At 39.5% G+C, this 22363-nt stretch overlaps 1 protein-coding gene across 3 annotated transcripts in view; it reads right to left on the reverse strand.

Moving 5' to 3' along the window:
• Window positions 1–672: 672 nt before the first annotated feature.
• The window catches only part of ZNF385B (zinc finger protein 385B), a 159260-nt gene continuing 137569 nt past the window's right edge, over window positions 673–22363 (reverse strand). For all 3 annotated transcript variants that reach the window (XM_070359154.1, XM_070359141.1, XM_070359146.1), the window contains 4 exons: window positions 5916–6161; window positions 4730–4908; window positions 3546–3647; window positions 673–2137 (listed from right to left, as the gene is read on the reverse strand). In XM_070359154.1, the coding sequence (XP_070215255.1) occupies window positions 1919–2137; window positions 3546–3647; window positions 4730–4908; window positions 5916–6161 (746 nt within the window). In that variant the 3' untranslated portion in view covers window positions 673–1918. The remainder of the gene's footprint in view (window positions 2138–3545; window positions 3648–4729; window positions 4909–5915; window positions 6162–22363) is intronic.

Below are 22363 nucleotides of genomic sequence, written 5' to 3' on the forward strand. Positions count from 1 at the left end.
GACATACAAGCAAAGCTGTTTTGGCCTCCTACCAGCCAAATACTACCCAGGGATCTTTTATTGAGGACTCAGGAACAGAACAGCCCAGCCGAGCCTTGATAGAATTACTGGCCCCCGAGACTGTGATACGATAAAATGGTTTTATCTTAAGCTACTATGTATTAGAGCAGCTCATTAAGCAGATAACCAGAAAAAACCAGGATGTATTGCTCTTTACACTTAAAAACGGAATGAAGTGGAAGAAAAGAGGGGTTGGCTGATTAGAGAAGGTCAAAGGGGAGAGTGGAATCAGTTCCTCTAAAAGGAGATCATTATTGTGTTGGACTTGAATAAAAGATGAGTTTGGGATTTAGAAGACTCAGGGAATGTTTAAAAACTATGTCAACATTTTTGGCAGGCTGCTACTGTGATTTTGGGTCACACTTACAACTTTGGTCCAACTTCTTAGAGATTCAGAGGGAAAACAGCAGTAAAGTCTCACTTCATGCAGATGCTGTGAACAGTAATGAATAAACATGACAAATAAATATGCTGAAAATAAGAAGTGAAAATGCTAAATACGTTAGAAGCAATCTTTACACCTACTGAAAATCCTTCATCAGATGAGTTCAAATTGGAGGTGTCTCAGGAGAAAATAACTTTGAAAATAAACAGATTTTATTTTTTGTACTTTTATTGAAAAGGTACATTTAAAAAAATACACAGACATTTTACCATTTACAGATTGCAGATATAGATGCTCTAAAAGAGTTCATTTTATTTTGCTGTCTTATACCTCTTGCCCCTGATATCACAAACATTCCAGTCTTGTTGATATCAGCTTAGAAACGGGGGCATGGGAGCATAACCTGCAACAGATTCAGTGAACAGAAAGACAGATTGTTCAATTATAAATTTTTTTTTATCTTCTGTACATTATTGCATTAGGGAGCCACAAAATTATGTAGCATCATTACAAATGAAAACAGGTTAAAAATGAAGATAATGACATAGAAATACATAGATTTATTGTCTTCTTGCAGAGTGCACGAGAGGTGCAAAAATGTGCAATTTAGGAAGCTCTTTTTCTGTTTGTATACATTTGCTTAGCAACTCAAAACTGGTGAGGAAGCTCCAAAATAAGTTAAACAAAAATAGCGGACAGGTAGTAATCAGAGCTATGTTATATGGCTTTCTATTTTGTTTAAATATCACCAAATAAAATGTAAAACAAAGAAAATACATTATCTTTTGTTCTCTCAAAGAGAAAATTCAAAGCTACTTTGCCTCCTAACATTTACACAGCAACTAAAAGTGTTAATTCAGACAAGAAATACAGATCTAGTACTACACAGGATACAACAGCACTTGGGTCTAAAACAGTACACGATCCCTGTCAACAAGAGTACACCAGAAGGAAAACGCGGTGATCCGTTGGTAAGATGGTATCCACAAGCAAGCACTTGTGTTCATCTAGTTTTGTTCCACACTAGAATGTGCCCAGTTGGATTCCAGGATTATTTACAGACGTGTGAGGAAGACCCTAGTTTTCAAGTCTGTCAGGAAAATATTCCATATTGTTTCTAAGCCAGATCACACCCATGGAAAAATTGTCAGAGAATGATATATACGCACATATATATTTTTTTCTGACAAACACATTTGCAAGAAACTCAGTATTTCAAATACACAAATTGAATGGGTTAGGGCAAGGGGAGGAAAGAGAGAGACAAAGCTTGTGCTGCTCAGATTCCGAAATTACAGGAGCGCCCCCCCAAAAAACACTTTTGAATCTCAGTGACTTTCTCTTTGGAGTCAGATGCTGCATTCTGCAGCTGGGTGCGGCACTGCAACTCAAAATGCTCGAATTGCTGAATCCTTTTTTGGCTTTCCTGCTCTACTTCCCTACTGCCTCAACCGTCTGGGGGCTTGCGGAACATCAGTACGGGGCAAAGAGGATGGAGGCGGGGGTCGCGCGGATGGGGCCGTGGCCCGGCCTCAGCAGAGCGGGAGGGATGGCTGCAGCCTGGAAGAGCGAGGCCGACGGCCGGGGCGGCAGAGACAGCGCAGAGGACACGGCCGCCGCCGCCGCCAGGGGCGAGGACAGGAAGGCCGGGGCCAGGGGCTTCATCATATCCTTCTGGAATGCAAGTTTTGCCTAGGAGAGGGAGAAAACCAGGAGTGGGGTGGGGAGAGAGTTTTGAATGGTGGCAGCGCTGATATATTTTCATAAGTAAAAACCAACATTCAGAAGTCAAAATTTAAAAATCTTGACCTGTCTAGATTATTTTCACAAAGCTGGTTTCAAAGTCTCTTGGCATACCTTAACTATAATTTGTTTCCATTTCAACTCTTGTCTGGTGGTCCTTGCCCCTGGGCACTAGGTTCGGGGGAAAGCCTCTATGAATAGATACTGAAGCTATTTTATGCTGCTGCTCACAAGGAAAAACCAAATATACCCAGAAGGTTTCCTGTGTAGAGTGTGGAGGAGCTCCATTCAAAATTCTGGCTTATCTTAAGCCACAATGAGGCTTTTAAGAGAATGTGCCTTACCCTTCACCTCACATTAAAAAAGCTGCACTGGGTTGAGGTAACTGGAGTTTGGGACACTGGGGACCCATGAGGAGTCAAGAAGATATAGTCAGTTTATGCCTCTCTGGCTACTTAAAAACTATTCCCTGAAAATCTGCAGCTAACTCAGAGTTGTCATTGGTAATGATTGTAAGTGGGCTAGAAACTATCTCTATTTAAAAGGAATCCCAGGTGGACTCTTGCTGTGAAGTAAGAAATCAATCCTTAATCCCTCTCTTTTGCAATCAGGAGGAGCTTTGCAAGCTGGATTTGCTTAATGCTCGTAACACCTGCTTGCAGCATCCATGGAGCTTTGGAAAAGCTGGGGGTAATGTCAGTATCACCTCCAGCTGGCCAATCCCAGCTTTCAGCCTCAGACAGACCACCACATTGGGCTAAGTCCCAGGGAGACTAGGAAATCCTTCCATCTGGGTATTTATATGACATCTATTGGTGGAACCCATTGATATTTTTGCAAAGAAACTAAAAATAGCACATACTGAGAGCAGGTAAGACAGGCTGACTCTCAACATGCCTGCTAGACAGGGAAAGAGAGAGGAATATACACAACCCATGTGCTTTCTGGAAAAAGAGAAAAACACCCCAGAAAGGAGGAGGATATTAAATAGATGCACTTCGTTTTTGGAAAGCAGTCCCTTTTCCCTAAAATGCTCCAAGATTCCTCCGGCATCACTGCCCTTCTTCCCAAGACTTGACTTTTCTTTATATGCTAACGAAGGGAATCTTCAGAAAAGGTCCTGTGAACAGTAAGGTACTGGCCCTTACAGAGGTTCAGTTTCTTTCTTCTAAACAATCTATCTTCAAGGTGTCCTATAGAAGGGACTGAGTTCCTTCTAAATTTCCTCTCTATGAGGGCTATTTAAAGTCAAAATGCTTTCAGAACCAATTAGTCCCTAGACCCTCCTTACCCACAGTCTCTGCCCCAGCCAGCAAGGCGGCCCCACAAGACAGGTGAGCAGGCAAGGTGAACTTACTGCTAAAATGCTTGGGCTCCGCTGGAGTTTGTTATAAGGGCTGTATTTCGGCTTTAATGGCTTCCCAGCAACTCGATCCTTATGCCTTCGGCTAGAAATGTGCTGAAAAAAGTTTGATGCGTTAGCTGAATGGATGTGTGAGTCTTATGCTATGTAAAATGTATTTCTTAGACAGAAAAATATGTCTGGTTCCTGGAAATAGGACATACTGAGACCAGGTGAAGAGCTGGTTCCTCCACTCCCAGTTCCAGGTCCCTGGTTCTGTGGTGGTGTGGGTAAGATCACCACACTCTCTGAATTAAGATTTGCTCCGCATTATACTGCAACACCTCTCTCCCTTCCCTTTCTCTGTGGCACTCCTTGAACTTTGCCTGGTATTAACACTGTGACTAGGGGTTTCCCAGATGGCACTAGTGGTAAAGAATATGCCTGCCAATGTAGGTGATGTAAGAGACACAGGTTTGATCCCTGGGTTGGGAAGATCCCCTGGAGGAGGACATGGCAACCCACTTCAGTGTTCTTGCCTGGAGAATCCCATGGACAGAGGAGCCTGGCGGGATACAGTCCAAAGGGTAGCAAAGAGTCGGATGGGACTGAACAGGCATGCATGCACCACAGTGACTGATGAATCTGTCTCCCTAAGCAGACTTTGGGTCCTTGGAAGACAGACTGAACCTCTCCTATCTTAGAAGTCCCTGTTCAGCTGTAAGCTCCAAGTGACCGCGGTGCTCCTTGGTCTCTAACACCAAGCCTGGAATCTGACATGTGGTAATAGTAAGTGAAAAGTAAAGCATTAGTTGCTCAGTCATGTCCGACTCTTTGTGACCCCATGGACTGTAACCCACCAGGCTCCTCTGTCCAGAGGATTCTCCTGGCAAGAATGCTGGAATGGGTTGCCATGCCCTCCTCCAGGGGATCTTCCCAACAGAGAGATCAAACTCAGGTCCCCCTCATTGCAGACAGATTCTTTACCATCTGAGCCACAGGGAAGCCTGTAGTATTAGTAGGCACAGATATTTAGTACTAACTTTTTCTTCCACATAGCACTTCCATGTTGTATATCATAGGCATCCTATAAGGTCAGGAAATTTAACTGTGAGCACAGTGAGAACCATTAATATAGACCAGGGATACAGTCAAAAGGATACCCAAGCAACAGTGACTACTAATTCAGGGTACGTTACCTGTTTGAGTTGAATTTCTGAATTAACGTGAACATCACAGATTTCACAATGAAATGTCTTGTTCTGTAGTCCTGACCCCTTACTGCCATTCTGCATCTTTAATCTTGATCCAGGTCTTGGATAGGACTTAATTGGACCAGCTCCATTACGAGCTTCAACCATAGTCTTGTGTTTTGATCCTAAGACAGAAAGAAACATATAGTAAATAGCTATTTAAGAACTATATGAAGCTCTTGAAAAGTTTATCTTTAGGTTGCATTTCCCAAAACTTTTTGAAATGACTTTTTTAATGCTAATCTGGTGCTTCCCAGGTGGCGCTAGTGGTAAAGAAACTGCCTGCCAATGCAGGAGCTGCAGGAGACTCAGGTTCCATCCCTGGGTTGGGAAGATCCCCTGGAGGAGGGCATGGCAACCCATTCGAGGATTCTTGCCTGGAGAATCCCATGGACAGAGAAGCCTCATGGGCTAGGTCCCCACAGTCGCAAAGAGTTGGACACAGCTGAAGCGACTTGGCATTCACATAGATTTAACATATTTTCATTGAAAAAAAAAAAGGAAACCATGAGTATATAATAAAGAGAATATGAAAATATAGAGAAGCATAAGAAAATAAACATTACCTCTATTTTCACCACCCAGAGATAACCACTGTTATAATTTTAGTGTATTTCTTTTCAGTTTCTTTTCTTAGTATACTAAAAAAATATGTTTTCAAAATTGGGATCATGCAAATTAAATATCCTGAAAATTTCACACATCAAATCATATTTTCTTGTAATTTTACTGTAATGGCTGAGTGATATATTCTATCATCCTGGGTTACTATAATTCGTTCAACATTTCCCTGCTGAGGGACTTTTAGGTTGCTTCCATTTTTTTTCTCTTAGGAGTGTGTTGCAGTGAACCTTGTGCATAGAGAGAGATTTGTCTTCATTTCTGTCATTTCATCATAATGAGTTTGGGGAAGTACTAGATGCTTTTGAGAAAATAAAGAAGAGAACAAATTTTATCTCCAAGCTGCTTCTGCCTTGCTGTTTCTAAAGTTGTTATACCATACTTTCTTAAAATCACAAAGTAGAGAAGACCGAACAAACCTAATGTCTGAACAACAAAGGATAAGGTATTCTGATGGGAAAAGCTGGATCTTGTTATGAACATTATTTAAATTCAAACAGTAGCTGCTAACCTGTGTTGTGTGCCTCTAGCTGTGACAGGGAGTTCACAGCCACTTTGCATAGTGAACAATAAAGCAGTTTTTTGGCTTTTTCTTCTTCTGATTCTGAAACAGTACCAGGCGCTCCATTCGTGCTCTTGGAGGGAGAAGTGGCTGCTGCAGGTGGCAGGGCTGCTGTGCCAGGCTTGGGAAGAAATAAGCCACCTTCAGAGCTTGATACTTGATTGGAAATGCTGCCTTTTAACTTCCCTTTTTCTTCTAAGAGAGACACACAGAGACAATGTTAAGGCCTCATATACCATAAGGACAGACAAATTGACATAAAGGAATTAAAAATAAAAATCTGATTTATGCATGTAGTTTTTGAAAAAATTTTATTTTATATTGGAGTATAGTTGATTTACAATGTTGTTTTAGTTTCAAGTATACAGCAAGTGGCACCCCGCTCCAGTACTCTTGCCTGGAAAATCCCATGGATGGAGGAGCCTGGTGGGCCGCAGTCCATGGGGTTGCTGAGGGTCGGACATGACGGAGTGACTTCACTTTCAGTTTTCACTTTCATACATTGGAGAAGGAAATGGCAACCCACTCCAGTGTTCTTGCCTGGAGAATCCCAGGGACGGGGAGCCTGGTGGGCTGCCATCTCTGGGGTTGCACAGAGTCGGACACGACTGAAGTGACTTAGCAGCAGCAGCAGCATACAGCAAAGTGATTCAGTTATACATATATCCATCCTTTTTCAGGTTCTTTTCCATATAGGTTATTACAGAATACTGAGTAGAGTTTCCTGTGCCATACAGTAGATCCTTGTTGTTTATCTCTTTTATCTATGGTAGTTTGTGTATATGTTAATCCCAAACTCCTAATTTATTCTTCCCTACCCCCCACCTTTCCCTCTGGCAGGCAGAAGTTTGTTTTCTATATGTAGTTCGTGTGTGTGTGTGTGTGTGTGTGTGGTGCAGATTTTCGTTGAGATTGATTGAAGAAAGAACTCCATGGCTTCAGTTCCCATATCAGATCACTGCAAGGTCATGATGACTCCTGAAACATGACTTTGTTCTCCCACTTGCAGCAGGTAACTTTCTGTCTGATACCCCTGAGTTATAAATTTTGTCCCTTTAATATATAGGGAAACCAGCTACCTTCCAATCTGATTAAATGATATGATGGTAACATGAAATAAGACATGCAATGGCAGTTTCATTTGACTACTCATGTTTTAATTATGACATGGAGAACATAAAGTTAAAATTCAATTTTTATACCAAGTTAAAATTTTAACCTTAGGGAATAGGGCAGAGGGGAGGGAAGAAACATAGTTAATTTTGGTTATGATTGGTTAAGTTTTTGCTGCTCTTTGAATAGCAATGCAGTTTACCCCAAATAAAAGATTCAAAGATTCTACTCATTATACTTATTAACTACTGCCAGTCTGAATCATAAGTTTTAAATAATGACATTAACCAGAAGCACAGTATGAGGATTAGCCAAATCATTTATAGATGTCTTGGAATTTTGATCATGTAGGTACTTAATGTTTATAATCCTCAAGGCCCATGTGCAGGCTATAAGAGGGGTCAAAGTGACTTTAACAGAGTCTAACACTTTGGGGTTCATTTGTTATTCAAGACAGACTCTATTCAGTGGCTCCTTTGAGAAAGAAGGTGGAGCTTCTAAGGCAAGTACAAAATTCGTCACAAGTTTAATCCTAGTAGAGCCTTGCTCTTAGAAAATGTCTGTAGGTATGCTGATAAACTCTCATTAAGAGAGAAAGGGAATTAAAACTGAAAATTTATGTAATTGCCCTAACCATGTACCACGGACTTGGATGACCAAGAAGGAAGGAAGGAAGGATGAAGGAATGATAAGGTTCTGGGTGTCTCTTCTGTATTTGGGGCAAACCAACACTTCCACACACATCAAAAATGAGGGGAGATGGTATTTCTGCTTAATTGATTTAGGGATCAGCAGTTGATTTCCATCTCTTTTCCCGAGTTGGATTCATCAAGGTCAAGACTAGACACAGCAGGGATACTGTAGATACATTTCAACACCTGGGTGGTGTTTGGAATAAAGGAATGCTCAGATCCCTTTTAATCCTTGGTTTCCACAATCTCTAGTCCTTTTTAGAGAGTTTATTAAAACTTCAGGATACCATGAAGTATGATGGAAAAGATCTCAGGCTTTTACTAAACTGACCTCAAATAGTATGAGTGAAGGAAGTAAATCAGTCTTCCTAAATGGTAATAGTAAGTAAGTTAGATTGAAGATTACTTCAAGTCTGGTATTCTCTTGTCTATAAGGATCCCTCAGATTGAATTTGCAATTTTCTAGAACTCACAAAGCAGATATGCAGATAATAATGGCAGAAAGCGAAGAGGAACTAAAGAGGCTCTTGATGAAAGTGAAAGAGAATGAAAAAGCTGGCTTAAAACGCAACATTCAAAAAACTAAGATCATAGCATCCAGTCCCATCACTTCATGGCAAATGGATGGGGAAACAGTGACAGACTTTATTTTCCTGGACTCCAAAATCAATGTGGATGGTTACTGAAGCCATGAAATTAAAAGATGCTTGCTCTTTGGAAGAAAAGCTATGACAAACCTTGACAGCATATGAAAAAGCAGAGACATTACTTTGCCAACAAAGGTCCATAGAGTCAAAGCTATGCTTTTTCCAGTAGTCATGTATCAATGTGAGAGTTGGGGCATAAAGAAGGCTGAGTGCCAAAGAATCAATGCTTTTGAACTGTGGTATTGAAGAAGATTCTTGAGAGTCCCTTGGACAGCAAGGAGATCAGCCAGTCAATCCTAAAGGAAATCAGGACTAAAATATTCACTAGAAGGACTGATGCTGAAGCTCCAATACTTTGGTCACCTGATGTGAAGAGCAGAGTCATTGGAAAAGACACTGATGCTGGGAAAGATTGAAGGTAGGAGGAGAAGGGGGCAACAAAGGATGAGATGGTTGGCTGGCTTCATCAACTCAATGGACATGAGCTGGAGCAAACTCCAGGAGATAGTGAAGGACGGGGAAGCCTGGTGTGCTGCAGTCCATGGGGCTGCATAGAGTCAGACATGACTTAGTGACTGAATGATACAAAGCAGTGAAATAATTCAGTAATCTTTTAAGATTTGTTCCTACGGTATTACTCAGTTTCTTGTGATGGGAGCTTAAGTTATTGCGTGTAGCAAAATCCTTCTTGGCTTCAAGCAATTCATAAAATATTTATATAAATTCCTAAAGAATCTGACGTGTTTTAGTCATTTAGTCGTCACTCATTCTGTCTTTTATCCATATTATTTTAATTTCCCTTATGTTGACTTCCCTCCTATATTCTTACATAGAACTTTATAATTTACTAAGTACAATCACTTACATTATCTTTTAATCTCTTACAACAAACTTGTGAAAAACGTAAGGCTAAAGATTATTTCTACCTTAAAAATGTGGCAATGGGGGCTCATTAATATTCGAAAATGCCCCACAGATTAGTAGGTAGCATCAATGAGCATGATCTTTTCTGTAACTATTCACCATGTAATGTATTAATCTTCCTGCACAGAGAGGACTTCACGTGGCATTAACATTATAAGAGGCATACATTAGTCACCTGGAGATGTGAAAAAGCTGTTTCTTTGTTTTACAATTATAGGTTAGTTTTAAAGCATGTTTGCCTTAAAAATATTTATGGTATTCAACAATCATCTGATTCAAGCTACATTGAGAAGATGGACAAAACTATATCTTTTTCCTCTGTGTCCCTATTTCTTTAAGAAAAAAGTACACAGATTTCCTTTTTACATCTCCTTTTCAAAAGAGGTCATTTACTCATTAACAAGTGCGTATTTATAATATGCTAACTGCTGACAGTGTGCTAGTTACTGAAGAGCATAGTTCTGATAAATAAAGTAGGTACAGACTTTAAAAAGGGCTTCCCTGGTAGCTCAGCTGGTAAAGAATCTGCCTACAATGCAGGAGACCCTGGTTTGATTCCTGGGTCGGGAAGATCCACTGGAGAAGGGAGAGGCTACCCACTTTAGTGTTCTTGGGCTTTGCTGGTGGCTCAGATGATAAAGAATCTGCCTGCAATGCAGGAGACCTGGGTTTGATCCCTGGGTTGGGAAGATTCCCTGGAGGAGGTCATGGCAACCCACTCCAGTATTCTTGCCTGGAGAATCCCCCTGAACAGAGGAGCCTGGTGGGCTACAGTCCATGGAGTCACAAAGAGTCGGACCTGACTGAGCAACTTAACTTCAAGCATAGCACAGACTTTAAAAAAGTAATAGCTTAGCAGCGGATATAAGAAATTCACTCAGAGATCTCTAATTTATGACACAAACTGGCAAGAGGCATGGGAATCTAGAATTGAAAGTAATTATGTTTGGTTAATTGGAGAAGGAAATGGCAACCCACTCCAGTGTTCTTGCCTGAAGAATCCCGGGGACGGGGGAGCCTGGTGGGCTGCCGTCTATGGGGTCGCACAGAGTCGGACACGGCTGAAGTGACTTAACAGCAGCAGCATGTTTGGTTAGGAAGGAATTTTTCATTAAGGAAGTGACATTCTGTCTAGGTTTTGAAGATGAGTTTTGAAGATCAGATTTAGATAAGCATGGAATGGAGTGGAAAGGAGCAGGGAGTGAATGGTTAGAAGTGGAAATGTGAGGGAATGTTTAGCTGTTGGAAAGCGTGGAGTTTCCTGGTGAGTACCTGGTAGGTCAGCACAGAAAAGGGCAACAGGTGTAATGGGAGATATAAGGATGGATTGAGTCAGAAGGCAGAGAATATTTTAAAACTATTAAAGTAGATACTGCTGCTAAGTCGCGTCAGTCGTCTCCGACTCTGTGCAACCCCATAGACGGCAGCCCACCAGGCTCCCCTGTCCCTGGGATTCTCCAGGCAAGAACACTGGAGTGGGTTGCCATTTCCCTCTCCAATGCATGAAAGTGGAAAGTCAAGTCGCTCAGTCGGGTCCGACTCTTAGCGACCCCATGGACTGCAGCCCACCAGGCCCCTCCGTCCATGGGATTCTCCAGGCAAGAGTACTGGAGTGGGGTGCCATCGCCTTCTCCGAAAGTAGATACTATGAATAGCTGTTTCCCTTTTAAAAAGTTATAGAGTGTTTAAGATTTACACGGTTCACATTTAGATAATTTATGTTTTAGTTTGCATGCCCTAGATAGATTAGAGTCTTAAACTTTGAGAATATTAGGAACATATTGACTTTGGAAATGTGTAAATGGTGTCATCATATTCAGGGGATTCTGCGGCAGGAAAGTCTCTGAGCAATAGTTTAAATTCTGACTTTGTTTTTGGATATGTATACTTATAAGCATCAAAGCCTAATTTTATTATTCTCATTTTAATTGTTAGATATTTTTATCAAAGTGTGTTATTTCTCTTCCCTTACTGACATTTTTACAGCCTTCTTATTTTGTGTATTTGAAAGTTTAATTAATGAACTGTTTACTTCTGTTTCTTTTAATAAAGATGCATGTCATCTGGAACTTCTGGTTAATATGAATTCCAGTTTCAAGTATTCCCTCACCTAATGTTAATTAGCAGGTTTTCTGACTGTCTTAATTATTTCCTGATTACTCAAACTCCTTTCTTAAGGTTTTATCCTGCAGGATTTTGAAGTAAAATTTGCTGAGCTGCATCAGAATTGCCCTTTATAACAAATATCCATAATTTATGCATCCAAATGAATTTAGTTTTTCAAAGTAGCTTTCTTGAAAGGTCCCACTCTGATTCACTTATTTTCCAAAGCTCAAAACATTTTGAAAATCTCTCTTTTTGGAATGTTTTAATCTCCAGTTGATAAACCAGGTGAAAGAAATCAGTTTTCAATACTTATGTTTCACTATTTTTTTTACTCCAAAAATTTTACTCGAATTGACCCAGCTTAACACTATTTTACTTATATACAGCCTCAGAGCACAAATACTCTGACATGGAAGATGAAAAGAACGTGTAAGAATTCTGAAATCAGTTTTCAGAAACTAATACTGTTGGTAATTAGAAGAGTCATGTCCATTTACAGGTCTTGATTTTCAAAACAAATTAATATTCTAACTATAGCATAGACCTTATTTGAAGTAGAACTTTGGAAGCTATAATCAACTTTTGGTTTACACAAGGTTTACTCTTGAGTTTAATGTTATAAATAAAAGTTTTTTTCTAATCAGGTGTCAATGGCTTCAATAACAGATAACAGATATCAATAACAGATACATGCAGTATTTTATATGATAAATGCTTGATATAGAAAATAAAGTTAGACAAACATTTAAAAAAATTAAAATCGCCCATGATTCTATTATCTAAAATAAAAGTCAACAAACTTTTTTCTGTAAAGCACCGGATAATAAACATAGTGAGCTTTTAAGCCACACAGTCTCTGTTTCAACTTGTGCTAAACTTTGCTGTAATAGCAGGAAAGTAGCCACCTGCACATGTGATTATGGCAACCCACTCCAGTGTTCTTGCCTGGAGAATCCCAGGGACAGGGGAGCCTGGTGGGCTGCCGTCTGTGGGGTCGCATAGAGTCAGACACGACTGACGTGACTTAGCGGCAGCAGCACGTGTGATTGAACAAACTCAGATAAAGAGGCAGCAGGCTAGATTTAGCCTGCAGGTAGCAGTTTGCTGATCCTTGACTTGGACGCTTATGCTTCGATATCTATTACTCCATATTATTGTATATAATAGTGTATATGAATAGACAGTGGAGAAGGCAATGGCACCCCACTCCAGTACTCTTGCCTGGAAAATCCCATGGATGGAGGAGCCTGGTAGGCTGCAGTCCATGGGGTCGCTAAGAGTCGGACACGACTGAGCGACTTCACTTTCACTTTTCACTTTCATGCATTGGAGAAGGAAATGGCAACCCACTCCAGTGTTCTTGCCTGGAGAATCCCAGGGATGAGGGAGCTTGGTGAGATGCCGTCTATGGGGTCACACAGAGTCGGACACAACTGAAGCGACTCAGCAGCAGCAGCATGAATAGACAGAAACATAATGTTCTATTATTAACATTTGTTGCTTAGCAATGTGTCAAGAATATCTTTCCATTTCAATAAATATAGATAGAATTGGATCATAATTTATAACACCAAATGATGTATACTTACATGGATATACTATATTTAACAAATCTTTTGATATTTAGGTTATTTCTGGTTTGCACTTTTACTATTGTTAAAAAGATAGAGTAGGAATTCTTTTACCTGGGAATGAAGCCCACAACCCCAAACTGAAAGCAATTGGTATCAGGTAATTCAGTACCTTAGAAAAGGTCCTCAAAGAACCCCCAGACACATACTGGTAGCATTTAAAAAAAAATAGTAGACTTATCCTGTTACCAACACCCTATCACCTACCACTTGGACTGTATAAGGATTGGAGGACTTGCTGGCATTGTAAGTTTCTTGTCTGGTTGGAGGCTTCTGAATCCAGACAAATAAGTAAAGCTAGATATGCATGTAACAAGGGGACACTGGTATTTCATTCCCCCATCAAACGACTTTAGGCCTTGGTGATCTGTCTCTCATGCCAGGTGAGGTAGAGGAAAGGAAGGCTGGACAGAGATGAAGCTGAGAAAAGGTGGCCAGGCTTGAGCCTTGCTATTGGTATAAACACAAGAGGGCTGATCATCAGGACCCTGGCAGTAAGCCTGAGGAGTAGATCTTTAGTGGTCAGGACTGAGGAAGAATTGAACCACGTGGAGACCTTACTCATGGTCTTTGAGAAGCATCTGGATACCTACCATGCAGAAGGCATCAATAGTTGTCCTTAAGTACCAAAGTATTTGCCCTCCCTTCCATTCCTTCTCCCATCCCTAAAGATTGGAAAGGGTAAGAATCAGAAATGATATAATGGGGAAGAAGGAAAGGGCAAGCTATGCCTCTTCCCGTGGTCCAATCTGAGCCAGGATGAAGGCAGTGTTCAGTTGGATAAGAGCCTAAAGTTGCAGATAAGACCAGACTTTCTTCTGATATCTGACAGTGCCTTTGAGGAATGAGAAAGGAAGATTCAACAGAGTATATAGGCAATCATGTTTGTATGCCACTGAATTCGCATATACTCAATAAACAGCACTGTGTACAGACAGCTCTGTATACTTGTATTATAGTTTCCTCAGGACCTAAACTTTGAAGAGAAATTGTTGAGACAAAAAGCTTGTGATGCACATTGCCAAATTGCCCTCCAGATGGTTATACAAATTAATACTCTTAGAGCTTTGTAAGAAATTGCTGGCTTCCCTGTACCTTTACCAGCCTAAGCATCCATTGTTTTTTGCCAATATGACAGATGTAATACAGTACCTCATTGTCAATTTGATTTTCATTTCTTTTTATACTAAACAGGTTGAATATGTTTTCATGCATTTCAAAGTAATTTTTAAAAAAATTCTTAATTCTAAAAGGGAACAAAACTCTTGAGCTAAATGCATTTTTAGGAGTTAAAATTTTTACACTAAATAAGTAAACTTTACCATAATAACAAGCCTCCTTTTATATACAACCAATATATATACATATCTGTGTGCTCAGTCGCTGATTCATGTCTAACTTTTTGCAACACTATGGACTATAGCCTGCCAGGTCCCGCTGTCCTGGAATTTTCCAGGCAAGAATACTGAAGTGGGTTGTCATTTCCTACTCCAGGGGATCTTCCTGACCCAGGGATCAAACCCAGGTCTCCTAGGTCTCCTGCACTGGCAGGCAGATTCTTTTACCTCTGGGTAGCCTATATATATATATATATATATATATATTAATTATATATATAATTAATATATATTTATATATATTAATTGAAGCTTGTTGATTTACAAGGTTGTGTTAGTTTCAGGTGTACAGCAAAGTGATTTAGTTATACTTACATATATATATCTATTCTTTTTCAGATTCTTTTCCCTTATAGGATATTACAAAATATTGAGCATAGTTCCCTGTGTTAGACAGTAGGTCCTTGTTGGTTGTCTATTTTACATGTAGTAGTGTGTATATGTTAATCTCAAACTCCTCATTTATCCCCCCACCTTTCTTAACACTTTGGTAGCCATTAGTTTGTTTCCTATGTCTGTATACGTAACTAATACTGTTAAGTTGGTTGGAGCAGTGTTCTTAGAAGCTGAATTCAGAGGCTCAATCCTTATTTCAAGAAGTTTACTTTTATGTAAAACAAACAAAAAGTGATCTAGTAGATGTTCCTGGCAGTTATAGCTTAGAGTGATAGCAAAAGCAGCCATAATAATCACAAATTAATAGCCAATACTAGTTGAATACTCTCTATAGACCAAGCAGTATGGTAAGAACTTATGTTCATTATCTCGTTTATTTTTCATATCCTCTAATGCAGTACTGGTAACTATCTGTACCTATTTCTTTCTTTTTTATTGAGATATAACTTATATACTGTAAAGTACACAAAGTTTAATGAATTTATACCTATGTATACATTTGTGTCCCCTTCATGGATCACAGCCTTGTCGTGGTGAAGGGGCTTGCATAACTCAATGAAGCTATGAGCCATGCTGTGCAGGGCCACCTAAGACGCATGGGTCATGGTGGAGAGTTCTGACAAAACATGGTCCACTGGGGAAGGGAATGGAAAACCACTCTGGTTTTCTTGCCGTGAGAACCCCATCAACTGTATAAAAAAGCAAAAAGATATGACACAGAAAGATGAGCCCTCGGGTTGGCAGGTGTCCAATATACTATGGCGGAAGAGCAGAGGAGAGTTACTAATAGCTCCAGAAAGAGTAAAAGAAGAGGGTGGCAGAGGATGAGATGGTTGGATAGCACCACCGACTCAATGGACATGAATCTGGGCAAACCTGGGGAGTTAGTACAGGGAGGCCTGGTGTGCTGCAGTCCATGGGGTCACACTGTTGGATATGACTTAGTGACTGAACAACAAGAACAAATACATTTATGTTAACCTAAGATATACATAAGATATAAAATATTAATATATAAGATATAGAGATATAGAATGTTTCCACCACCCTGGAAAGGTCCACTGAATCCCCAATTAGTTGATACTCCCCTTCCCTTCAAAGATAACCACCATTCTCATCTCTATCAACTTAGATCTGTTTTGCCTGTTTTCGAACTTCATATAAATGGAATTGCCCAATATATATTATTTTATACTTGTCTTCTTTCATACAACATTATGTCTGAGATTCATCCATATTGTTGCACATATTATAGAAGTTTGTACTCTTCCTGATAGTTGGATAGTATTCATTGTATGACTATGCCATAGTTTATTTATCTACGTTAGTATTAATGAGTATTTGAAATGTTTCAATTTTTGGCTATTTTGAGTAATGCTACAATAAACATTCTTAGACATGTTTTTGATAGCCATAAATACTCATTTATGTTTTCTGTCTATCTCTCTACATATATATTTATCTTTGGTAGATTCTTAAGAGTTTTCCAAAATGGCAGTACTGATTTATATTTCTACCAGCAATGTATGAGAATTCCAATAGTTCTACATTCTCTCTAACAATAGTATCACTGTTTTCAGTCCTTTTGACTTTAGCTGTACTGGTGGGTGACTAATGATGTGGAACATCTTTGCATATTATAGGCTAACTGTATATCTTCTTTTGTGAATTGCTTGGTCAAATATTTCCCTCATTAAAAAAAATAGATTGTAAGCTTTTTTCTTAATGATTTATAGGAACAGGAGTCCTTTTTCAGATACATATATTATAGATTATCTCCCCAGAGAGTGGTATGCTTCCCTCTCTCTAATGTTGTGTTATAATTACAATTGTTCATAAATAAAAAATAACCAAGTCTTAGACAGACTAAATAACTTCCCACATTCATCCAGTTACTAAAATGGTAGAGCATGGATTCAACTACAGGCTTCTGAATCCTAAGCCAGTGCTTCTTATTGCTCTTCTGTTTTGAGGGAGTACAGAATAAGAATGTTCAGTCTCAGTAATACTTTTGTGAAGGCCTGACATTGTTGAATAAAGGTAAGTGAGTGGATGGAAATATCTTTGTATATCTTAGTTACATGGTGCCATATAAACATAGCACATTATAGGCAAAATTTGCTGAGAACCAGACAAATAAGTCTGTTTTAATAAAGTTTCTGTAAGGTTGCAAATTTGCATGAAACCTAGGAAACCTTCTTAAAGGCATATCTTTTGCTTCTGTGTTTTCTTCTCTGAGTTCTCACTTGACTAATTTCCCAGAAGGGTTAATGAAGGTTATGATACCCTATGGGAAGTAAAAATGTCCTTGCATTTTTGTTTTTGATAACACATGTGTTGGTTTATAAAGTTGTACAAATAACAACTAAAAATATTTTCTGCCACTGAGAAATGGCAAAGATTTAAAGCTTATCAGAGATGGAAAGATAAGATATAGTACCTGCTTGACTGAAATGTGGAGCAGCAGAACCATTCTGAGACATACGTGAAGTTCACACCACTCTACAAGTAAGTCCCACCTAAGAATACATCATAAGGAAATAACCATCTACCCATCCAACTAATTTAATAATTATTGACTACCTGTGACATTATCCTAGGCACTAAAGTTAGAGGTGAAAAGACCAGATCTTTGAATCAATAAAATTAATTATCTAGTGGTGGAGCCAGAAAAGTATATATATATATATATATATTTATATTTTATACAAATACACATATACTTTTATTACATGTGTATATATTTATAAAATGTATGTTAAATACATATAAGCAGGTATATAGTGTGTTTATATTATATATATATATAAGCATATATAAAAATGTATATAATATATACATATATATACATGCATATATATGTATAATGTGTGTGTATATATATATATATAGTCTCATAGTATGACGTGTACTAAGAAAAATAAAGCATGGCATGGTAATAGAGTCATTTCAAGGCTGTCTAAAGAGGTAATATTGACAGACCCTTGAATAAAATAGCAGGAATTCTGGGAAGAAGAGCATTCCAGGAAGAAAGAATAGCAAGTACAAAAACCTTGAAATGAGCAAGATCAAGGTGAATGAGAAGAGTGAATGCAGGCTGTGAGGTGAAGGAGCTGATCAGAGGCCATATAGTCTGATAGAGCATGAGAGAAATTTGGATGTGATCTAAGTGTGATTTCTGAGTCTCCTGAGGGGTGATCCGAGCCATGTTTTCCTAGGATCATTCTCACTGGTATGTGGAGAAGAATTTATGAAATGATAACACAGGGAGGTGAGTTAGGAGACTACTGTAGTTGTCCAAAAGGGAGCCGATGGTTGCTTGGACCAGGGTGGTAGTAGAGAATTGAGCAGTATATTTAGGATATATTTATGGGTAGAAACAACCAGACTTACTGGCTGATTAGATGTAGGGTACCAGAGAAAGGAATCAAGGATTACTACCAAGATTTCAGCATGAACACTTGGTGAATGGTGGGTAGTATCATTCACTGAGATTAGAGATAATGGTATTTAGGAGGGTGACCAAACTTCCTGGTCTCTCAGCCAGGAAAACTTGGGTATTTTTAGTTCTGTTTACTGATGAATAAACCTAAAGCAAGTGACTTAAGTGATTGGTGCCTTAATCTGAACATGTGCAAAATACCATCATTTTCTCCTTGGGCTCTAAGAAACAATAAGATTGTAAAGGTAAGGCAAGGGCTTCAGGCGGAAGACACGATGAAAAGTTAATAGTTTTGGGGCCTATGCTCAAGTGATTCACAGTTAATGAGATCAAGGTCATGTTCTGTTTCACATTTAAAGGCTGTGGATATCTAAATCTGTGTCTTGTGTTGAGTACCGAAAAAAATGAGTACTGAAAAAAAATGTGAACCAGTCTTTAGAAGTAAATCACTGCAAGTGGACAATGCCAGCTCACACCCCAGGCCCCAAAGCAGTGAGTTTTTAGGAGCAATAATATTCATTCAGTTACATAGTATTTTTATCATTATGGCTTCAAAAGACTTAAATTTTGGATAGAATTTTAATATATGAATTTTGCTTTCAGTGAAAATGCAACAGGTTCTCTGTTTATTGTGCTGTCATTTACCATTTGTCAGAGCCTTGCTCACTCACACCTACCAATGTCTTTCCAAGCCAAGCTTTCCAGAATAGCAAAGGAGTTCCAAATTCAGAAAAGTGCTCATGAAAAGAAGACTACAATTTCAATAGAATCGTACTTTGTGCTTTCTGACGTCACTGAAGGATACTGCTTGTCAGTTTTTACGATAATTTCCCTTTTTACACTTGATTCTGCACAAAAAAGATTAGGCACCAGAAGCATGCAGTGAAAGGATGGCTGGTCATACTGTTACCTGTTTTCACAAGTGCCTTGTCCAACATCTCATTTTTATTTCAAAAAAAACACAAAAGAAATGCCCGGATTATAGCTTAACACTCATGAAAGCAAATTAGTTCACTTTGAAACAGAATTCTGAAATCATTCTCTTCATTTTATCCATTTCTCAATGATGAGAAATGAATGGGTGTCAGTCAGAGGACCTACTTTTTTCGTGTGGTCTTGTGAGGAATGAAACTGAAAAGCCCATGGGACTCTGTACCAGACAAAGAAACATGGCGGACCTGTATGTATGTCAACTCATGTGCTGCAGAAGACTTCTTAAGCCTCTGCCCCACTTGTCCACTTCTTATCTATGCTCTGACACAGTACAAATGATAGAAACCACCAACTGATGACACGTTTTAAAGTTTAAGATAGAATTCCATTAAGACAGTTAATGGATGTATGAGGGAGGGGAGGAAGCAGCAGCATATGAACTGCAAGATGAAGAAGCCAATTTGTTACCTTGGAGTTCTTTGCAAAACAAAATGTAATTAGAGATGTACAGATGCTGGAGCATCATCACTGTATCGGTAGATGCACAAAGAAATGAGGATTCATTTGTAGTCTAACAGGACTGCAGCTGTTAAAAGAGCAGGAAGAGAAGACCTACATTGTAGATAATGTTTGGATATAACAGTTTGCCTCTCTTTATTTATTAGATGTTTTCTTTTTTTTTTTAATTAGCATAATCTTTATTTTTTTATATTTATTAAGTATTCTTGTCCATGGATACTAACTATAGATATAGTTATAAATATAGATATAAATATAGATGTTTTCTTAGAAGGTGACGTGCAAAAAGATCTTGGAAAATCTAGTAATAATTTGAATGCACTATTTAAAAGATTTTTTTTTTTGAAAGTAGAGCTCTTTTGGTAATGGAATAACCACACACACATTTTTAATTTCTGTAAACTTACATATTGCTGCTGCTGCTAAGTTGCTTCAGTCGTGTCTGACTCTGTGCAACACCATAGACGGCAGCCCACCAGGCTCCGCCATCCCTGGGATTCTCCAGGCAAGAACACTGGAGTGGGTTGCCATTTCCTTTTCCAATGCATGAAAGTGAAAAGTGAAAATGAAGTCGCTCAGTCGTGTCCGACTAGTAGTGACCCCATGGACTGCAGCCTACCAAGCTCCTCCGTCCATGAGATTTTCTAGGCTAGAGTACTGGAGTGACTTGCCATTGCCTTCTCCAAACTTACAGATTAGATTTGCTTAATTAGAAACATATATAGTAGAAAAGTTATATACCTGGAGAACATGTCAATAAATCAGACAAGTGGGAAAACAAGTGATTCTACAAAGGAAATATACACAACCAGTCAGCTTGCCCAAGGCAGCTTTAGCCTTTTTCTTAAGTCCTCTATTGATACTGCAAATCTCTCATGAGCAAATGTCTGGCTTTCCATTCCTGAGAAAAATGGCCCAGCTGGATGAATTTACCACTGATGTTACAGTTTCTTCCTTCTGCACCTATTTTGTTTGCATCTCTGAGGAAAGGTGAGTGCTTTCCACCTGGACTATCTATCTTTTAAATCTCTTCTCTCTTTCCTATAGCTCTATTTTGTTTCTATTAGGTTCTTTCTGTTTACAAAATGCTAACATTTTCATGTTCCAAAGCCATTTTCTGACTTGGTTCACTCATGGAGCTTTCCATTTATCTTTTCTTTGGCACTGAACTTGAAGTGGTCCTGTGCAGTGGCTCTTTCCCGTTCCTCTCTCCCTGTCCATCCTTCAGATCAGATCAGATCAGTTGCTCAGTCGTGTCCAACTCTTTGAGACCCCATGAATTGCAGCACGCCAGGCTTCCCTGTCCATCACCAACCCCCGGAGTTCACCGAGACTCATGTCCATCGAGTCAGCGATGCCATCCAGCCATCTCATCCTCTGTCGTCCCCTTCTCCTCCTGCCCCCAATCCCTCCCAGCATCAGAGTCTTTTCCAATGAGTCAACTCTTCACATGAGGTGGCCAAAGTACTGGAGTTTCAGCTTTAGCATCAGTCCTTCCAAAGAAATCCCATCCTTACCCACCTGCAAAAGCCAATGGTCTCTCTGTAGCATTCTCTTGCAATGGGTATACAACTTCCTTCCTGAAAAGCTCTACCCACTTGATGTCAACTACCCTGCCCTTGCCTGGTTCTCCTTCAGCCTCAATAAAAGCTCATTCCAGGACTTGTTCATCAGTTCCTCTTCTTCTGCCTGCCTCTAAGTGTTGGCATCCCTCAAGGTCATTTATTGTCCTCTTTGTGCATTATGTAATCTAATTCACTCCAATGACTTCCTCTACCACACTGACAGAGATTCCTAAGGTGAAAGTTCTACAGGTTCATGAACTGCCCCCCTTCTCTTTCCCTAATAGTCTGTGGACATATATTTCTGGGTATTTCCAACTCAACATGCCAGATACTGAATGAATGAGCTGCTCCACAAAGGGACCCTTCCAAGAAGTGCCCACGTCCACTGATGACCTTATGGTTGTATATTAGAATTGTCAGCAAAGACTCCTGAATTCTTCCCTCTTTTATCCTCTACATTTAATGAATGACCAAAATTTATTGATACTACCTCCTAAATACCTCTTCTGTCAGCCTTATTCACCTTTTCATCCCATAGACATTTATTCAGCATCTACTATCTGCCACTGCCTCATTTCAGGCCCCCATTTATCCTCCTTGGATCATCATAAAACTTCTTTAGAGATATTGTTCAGATCAGATCAGATCAGTCGCTCAGTTGTGTCCGACTCTTTGCGACCCCATGAATCGCAGCACTCCAGGCCTCCCTATCCATCACCAACTCCCGAAGTTAACTCAGACTCACGTCCATCGAGTTGGTGATGCCATCCAGCCATCTCATCCTCTGTCGTCCCCTTCTCCTCCTGCCCCCAATCCCTCCCAGCATCAGAGTCTTTTCCAATGAGTCAAATCTTCACATGAGGTGGCCAAAGTACTGGAGTTTCAGCTTTAGCATCATTCCTTCCAAAGAAATCCCAGGGCTGATCTCCTTCAGAATGGACTGGTTGGATCTCCTTGCAGTCCAAGGGACTCTTAAGAGTCTTCTCCAACACCACAGTTCAAAAGCATCAATTCTTCGGCGCTCAGCCTTCT

The sequence above is a fragment of the Bos mutus genome, chromosome 2 (assembly GCF_027580195.1).
Source record: "Bos mutus isolate GX-2022 chromosome 2, NWIPB_WYAK_1.1, whole genome shotgun sequence".
Classification (NCBI taxonomy): Eukaryota; Metazoa; Chordata; class Mammalia; order Artiodactyla; family Bovidae; genus Bos; species Bos mutus.